General features: G+C 44.7%; 1 protein-coding gene across 1 annotated transcript; it reads right to left on the reverse strand.

Moving 5' to 3' along the window:
- Positions 1-400: 400 nt before the first annotated feature.
- LOC117759309 (NLR family CARD domain-containing protein 3-like) lies at positions 401-6,607 on the reverse strand (the record flags this gene model as incomplete). Its single annotated transcript, XM_034581376.1, has 5 exons — positions 401-413; positions 2,092-2,220; positions 2,604-2,777; positions 3,316-3,489; positions 4,902-6,607. Coding segments are annotated over 5 exons (2,196 nt in total), but the record flags the coding sequence as incomplete, so codon positions are not given.
- Positions 6,608-7,346: the final 739 nt, after the last annotated feature.

Here is a 7,346-nt window from a genome sequence, read left to right on the forward strand (position 1 = left end):
ACTGCTCACAGCTTCATGTCCCGACCAGTAAATATAATGTCACATTTGAAAATAAAATTTGCATTAACACATTTTTCTGCACATAACTTTGAAATATTTACGACTTTGACTTTTGTGCGTCAAAGGACAGAGCAGCAGCAGATCCAGTGATGATGCTGTGTCACATCCACAGGAACACACAGGGAGGATGGTGGACTGGACTCTGTGTGACAGCTGATCTCAGAGCAGCTCACCTCCTCTGATTCCTCTGGAGCTCTGTCTCCACTCTGCCTCCCAGCAACAAGGCCCAGTCAGAGCCGCTCTACACACAAGCTGCTGCTGCTTCAGCCTCTGGATCCTCAGGACACAGCTCAGCCTCCGTCCACACACACTGTCCTCTTCACACTCACCTTCACTAAGATCACCGCCTCCAACTGTTGAGAGAAGAAGACATCAGTGTTTCCAGAGACTCACTTCATCAGCTGTGAGTCAGTGATGCAGCACATCCAGTAGAAAGAGCAGCAGGGACTTCAGTCCTGTTCAGAGGTGGAGCAGCTTCCTCTCTGCTTCATGTTCACGTGTTGGAATGAACACGCTAAGAGCTAAGTGTGTTTCCTCTGCATGTCAAAGTGCAGAGTGGACACCTGAGAGGTGGATTTACTGCTGTTACAGGTGAAGACATGTTTCACTGTGTGAGCACGTGCACATAAAAGGGGCGGGGTTAACTGCGTATGACCAATCACAGACATGGACAGTTTGACTGACAGCAGAGCCTCATATTTCACAACGAGGATCAAACTGTTCTATAATAAAAACCAGAGGAGAACAAACACATGATCCAGAATAAAAGAAACTCAGTCACAGCTGCTAAATGCAGGAAGAACAGCTGGTAAAACATCTGGGATTGTGTCAATGTGTAAGTTACAGCGCCCCCCTGGTGGCATTTGGTAACAATATATTACGTGACCACGATATAATAACGTAGTGAACGAGATAAATAACTCGAGGCCACGAGATCTGAATCTGTTGTTTACTAACAAGACGAGTGGAAGAGAAGAAGATTCTTGATGAGAAACGTTTGAATCCCAGGATGTGACACACAGTGTCTCACTGTCTCTGAGGACACACACTGACTCTGAGGACACACACTGACTCACTGTCTCTGAGGACACACACTGACTCTGAGGACACACACTGACTCACTGACTCTGAGGACACACACTGTCTCACTGTCTCTGAGGACACACACTGACTCTGAGGACACACACTGTCTCACTGACTCTGAGGACACACACTGACTCTGAGGACACACACTGTCTCACTGTCTCTGAGGACACACACTGTCTCACTGACTCTGACGACACACACTGACTCTGAGGACACACACTGTCTCACTGTCTCTGAGGACACACACTGTCTCACAGACTCTGAGGACACACACTGTCTCTGAGGACACACACTGACTCTGAGGACACACACTGTCTCACTGTCTTTGAGGACACACACTGTCTCACTAACTCTGAGGACACACACTGTCTCACTAACTCTGAGGACACACACTGTCTCACTGTCTTGAGGACACACACTGTGGTGGACACCTTCTGACATCACTCCTCAATAGAAAACACATGGACCTATCTTCAGGAAGCTGACTGAGTGCATCTGTTGTTTTGGGGACAGGATGAGTCTGGAGAGATTGAGATGTTCTGGGTGAGTTAGAGATCAACTGAACCAACCAGACGTGGATTTAAACTTCCCTTATCCGTCCCTTTAAGGAGAGTGTGCACCACACAACAGTGTAGAGTCACTGTGGTCAGTGGGCGGAGCTTTGATACGGGTTGATCTCCAACTTAACCTGGAGCAGGTTAGCCGTTCATCAGAAGTTACCATGGTGATTTTACCTCGTAAGAAGTGGACGAGCTTCGTAGGACTGAAAAAACTAAACCTGAAGTTAACCTGATAACCACAAATCCTGCTTGGTAGCACAGACCCTGGATCTGTGATACTGACTGTGTTTAGTAAAATACTGATGAAAGCAGCGTGGACTGACTCCAACCATCTACTGACCTCAGAGTCTCCAGTCGACAGGTTGGACTCTGCTCTAGATCAAGCAGCTCCTTCACTCCTGAGTCCTTCAGGTTGTTTAGTCTCAGATCCAGTTCTCTCAGATGAGAGGGGTTTGACCTTAGAGCTGAAGCCAGAGAAGAACAGCTGATCTCTGACAGACTGCAGCTCTCCAACCTGAATAAATAATAAAACTTAACTGTAAATTAAACTGAGTTCATGTGTGAAAATAACACACAAATATTCATGTGAGCACAGACTCATAACATGGAAGATAAATATGAAATCAGACATGTTGGACTAAAAACGAGTCCTGATTCAGTACAAATAGATTATTTGGACCCGGTCTCTGTCCTGCAGATCAGTTTAGGAAATCCAGAACTAAACTCAGATGTGTTTTAACAAGTAGCTGAATATTTAAAATGTCACAGATTAATTAATGAATGGATTCAAGTTATATATGAAGAGGAATTATGTTAAATTAGAATTAAATCAGATCAATTGGGTATAAATGCTGTTTTATAGATATGAGATCTACAAAAGTCAGACAGTGAACTGACCACAGAGTCTCCAGTCGACAGGTTGGACTCTGTAGAAAACCACACAGCTCCTTCACTCCTGAGTCCTGCAGCTTGTTGTCAGTCAGATCCAGTTCTCTCAGATGAGAGGGGTTTGACCTCAGAGCTGAAGCCAGAGAAGAACAGCTGATCTCTGATAGACTGCAGCCCTCCAACCTGAATAAAGAAATATGAATATTTGAATGTGTCCTCCTGTTGTTGTGGATCGTCATCATGTCAACACAGACTCTCAACATGCTGCTGACCTCAGTCCAGTCTGTGACCTGAAGATAAATATCAGATCAGACATGTTGGACCATTGTTTCATTCATCACCTTCTTCTCTGTGTGTTGGTCACTGAGCAGGTTTGTGTAATTAAACACTGTTTAAAGTAGGGATGGCTCCTGACAGTCACTTCCTGTTTGTTTCTATACTTATCAACTGTCCAACGTGTTTCAATAAGAATGTGTCTTATTTTGAAAAACCTGAGGAGGACGAGTGCTCGGCCTCAGTCCACATGTTATTTACTGACACTTTCTTAGTGATCAGGAGCAGGTGAGTGCAGGTGAATGGAGTTGATGAGGTGGCCGTGACTGACAGGCTGGGTGAGTGACAGATGACTGAGGGACAGTGAGCAGAGCAGAACTGAGACAATTTAAATAAATAATGACCCAATAAGAAAGAAAGTTGGAAAAGTGAAGAAGGATTTAAGGACCTCAGAGTCTCCAGTCGACAGTTTGGACTCTCCAGTCCAGAACACAGCAGCTTCACTCCTGAATCCTGCAGCTCAATGAAGTTCAGATCCAGTTCTCTCAGATGTGAGGGGTCTGACTTCAGAGCTGAGGCCACGACTTCACAGTGAGTCTCTGAGAGTCCACAACCACCGAGTCTGTAATTAAAGAAAATATCTGTTAGAATAAAATCAGAAAACACAACATTCATACAAAACGTGATCATGTGACCCTCACCCTGGTAAATCCCCTTTTTGTCTCATGAACATGTTAAAAACTCCTCAAGAGAATCCTTTCAGATTTGGTACAAGCGTTCATTCAGACTGACAGAGGAACTCATTAGATTCAGGTGGTCAAAGGTCAAAGGTCAAGGTCACACAACATGTTTTCTGGCCTCTTGAACATGATGTCTCAAGTCTGTCTTTAGGGAATTTCTTCACATTTTGACCAGTTGGACTCAAAGATAAACTGATTAGATTTCAGTGGTCAAAGGTCAAAGGTTACAGTGACCTCATATTATTGTGAATGCAACATGTCAGGAACCTGGAGGGACGGACACTGCACTGGTTGGTGGTGGCGTACAAACGCAGGGTGGGAATTCTAGTTTGACCAGAAAGAAGAATAAACGATATTTCCAGTTCTGCTTCTTCAGTTTAAAGGAACAGTCAGTGATTCTCATCCTAAACACAGAGAAGCTGTGATTTATCTGATTAATCACCGTTTCTAATGCATATAAACATATAACAATTTCATTAAGCAGGAATGAAATTAATATAATTATTTAAAAATATATATATATATATTTTTAAATAATTCTCATCCTAAACATATAACAGTCAACCTAACAAATGGATCTGTAGTGTTTGTTAGGGTAGTCACTAATAAACAGTACTTACCACATTTAGTATCAGTAAATATGAAATCTCGTCACATTTCAATCCTCCTTTCTCAGACCTGTGCCTACTGTTACATTACTTTAGTAAAATGAGGTTTGTTTTGAGTATCAGGCTAAAAGAACATTATTTAACATATATTCAGGTATTTTCTTTAGTATAAAACAAATTACTAAACACTACCTAAACACTTATTTCGTGATCGTCTCCTCCCACTATGCTAGCTGTTTGCTCTGAAAAACCTTTACACATGTGTGTATATATATATATATATATACACATATATATATATATGTGTATATATATATATATACACATATATATATATACAGGTATATATATATATATTGAACCCTCAAACTCCTGAACAGTGATCACATTGGATTTCACTCTCCACATCTGATCTAGTTGTTCTCATATGTACATGAGAACAATGAGAATGTGTATATGTATTAATACCAAATACATAAATGGGTGTGTGGAGGAAGCTGGAGAACCCAGAGAAAAACCCTGCAGACACCAGGAGAACCTCCTCCTCACAGAAAGGCTGCACTAACAGTGTTGACCACTGCAACACCATGCTGCCCAAAACAATGAGAACCATTTAACACTGAGTGTATTTGAAGAACGACTCATCTCCACTGATTGAACATGTTATTGATCATGTCTGGACTCACAGAGCCTTCCTGCAGTTCCTCACAGCTGGGATCAGTCTCTGTCGACCCTGGTATGATGTGTTGTACTTATTCAGGTCCAACTCATCCAGAACCTCCTCTGACATCTGCAGCATGTAGGCCAGAGCTGAGCAGTGGATCCCAGAGAGTTTCTCCTTTGATCTGTTCTCTGACGTCAGGAACTGTTGCATCTGCTGATGAACTGAGTGGTCGTTCATCTCAGTCAGACAGTGGAAGATGTTGATGCTTCTGTCAGGAGAAATGTTATCACTATTCATCTTCTTCAGGTTGTTGATGACTCTCTGGATGATCTCTGGATTGTTCCCTGTCCAACCCAGCAGGCCTCCTAAGACTCTCTGGATGGACTCCAGACTGAGGCCGTGAAGGAAGCGAACAAACAGGTCCAGATGACCATTTGTACTGGTGAGGGATTTCTTCATGGTTCTCTTCAGGAGGTCATCCAGGGAGGAGGTACTGTCTGTGTTCCCATATGTTCCCAAGAAGTTGTTGAGATCTTCTGTGTTCCTCTTGGTGTAACAGTGGAACATGTAGACTGCAGCCAGAAACTCCTGAACGCTCAGATGAACAAAGCAGTAGACTGATTTCTGGAAGATCACACACTCTCTTCTGAAGATCTCAGTACAAACTCCTGAGTACACTGAGGCCTCTGTGACATTAAGACCACACCGCTCCAGGTCTTCTTGGTAGAACATGATGTTTCCTTCCTCCAGATGTTTAAGCGCCAGCCTCCCCAGCTTCAGAAGAACGTCCCTGTCAGCCTCCGTCAGCTGCTGTGGAGTCGTCTCATGTCCCTCACCGTACTTGTTGTTCTTCCTCTTTGTCTGAACCAGCAGAAAGTGTGAGTACAGGTCAGTCAGGGTCTTGGGCAGCTCTCCTCTCTGGTCTGTGGTCAACATGTGCTCCAGAACTGTAGCACTGATCCAGCAGAAGACTGGGATTTGACACATGATGTGGAGGCTCCTGGACGTCTTGATGTGTGAGATGATTCTGCTGCACAGCTCTTCATCACTGAATCTCCTCCTGAAGTACTCCTCCTTCTGGGCGTCAGTGAAGCCTCGTACTTCTGTGACCCTGTCGACACATGCAGGAGGGATCTGATTGGCCGCCGCAGGTCTGGAGGTTATCCAGACGAGAGCCGAGGGAAGCAGATTCCCCCGGATGAGGTTTGTCAGCAGCACGTTGACTGATGACCTCTGTGTGACATCAGACACAAGCTCCCTGTGGTTGAAGTCCAGAGAAGGTCTGCTTTCATCCAGGCCGTCAAAGATGAACAAAGGTTTACAGACAGCGAGCGTCTCTGCCGTGAGCTTCTGTAACGCTGGATGGAAAACACGGAGCAGCGTGAGAAGACTGTGCTGCTGGTCCTTCACCAGGTTCAGCTCCCTGAACGAAAGCACAGTCAGCAGACCCACATCTTGGTTTTCTAAACCCTCTGCCCAGTCCAGAGTGAACTTCTGCACCGAGAAGGTTTTTCCAACGCCAGCGACGCCGTTGGTCAGGACGACTCTGATGCTGCTCTGCTGGTCAGTTGAGGCTTTAAAGATGTCGTGGCACTTGATGGGAGTGTCGTGGAGGCTCTTCATCTTGGAAGCCGTCTCAAGCTGCCTCACCTCATGTTGAGTATTAACCTCTTCACTCTGTCCCTCTGTGATGTAGAGCTCAGTGTAGATCCTGTTGAGGAGGGTTCTACTTCCTGTTTCATCAGTTCCTTCAGTCACATGTTCACATCTCCTCCTCAGACTGAGCTTATGTTCATCTAAAACCTCCTGCAGACCACGATCTGCTGAAAGACAAGAAACAATGTCAGAGACAGAGAATCTGAGAATCTGCTGATTGTTTTCATCAGATACAGAAAAACTACAGAAAATAAAAGCTTTTTAACTTTGTGCTTTTATAACGATGTTAAATGTTGATGCTGTATGAAGGAACAAAATAAAACCACATGTGCTGATGTCAGAAGTGAAGACATCAGCAGACACATGTACAGTGCTGCTCTGACCGGCTGTCTGAGCTCCAGCTCCTGTTCTGGATCTTTGTCCACACTGGGGACAGGAGGAGTCTCCTGAAGAACCAGACTGGTCCCAGTATGAGGTGATGCACTGTCTGCAGAACCAGTGTCCACAGCTGGTGGAGACTGGATCCTTCAGGACGTCCTGACACGAAGCACAGCAGGACGACTGCTCCTCCTCAGAAACATGACTCCTCTTCCTCTCTCTGTGAAGACATTTCCTGATAACTCACATGTCCCAGTCACAGGTTGTCATTACTTCTGTCAAGGAGGTTTTGTTTTCACCCAGTATGTTTGTGTGTTGGTTGGTTTGTTCGTTAGTGGGATTATAAAAAACACTGAACAGATTACCAGTAAACTTAGTGGAAGGATGTGTCCTATGAACCAGATAAGGGGGGGGGGGGGGGGGGGGGTTTCAG

The sequence above is a fragment of the Hippoglossus hippoglossus genome, chromosome 3 (assembly GCF_009819705.1).
Source record: "Hippoglossus hippoglossus isolate fHipHip1 chromosome 3, fHipHip1.pri, whole genome shotgun sequence".
Taxonomy (NCBI): Eukaryota; Metazoa; Chordata; class Actinopteri; order Pleuronectiformes; family Pleuronectidae; genus Hippoglossus; species Hippoglossus hippoglossus.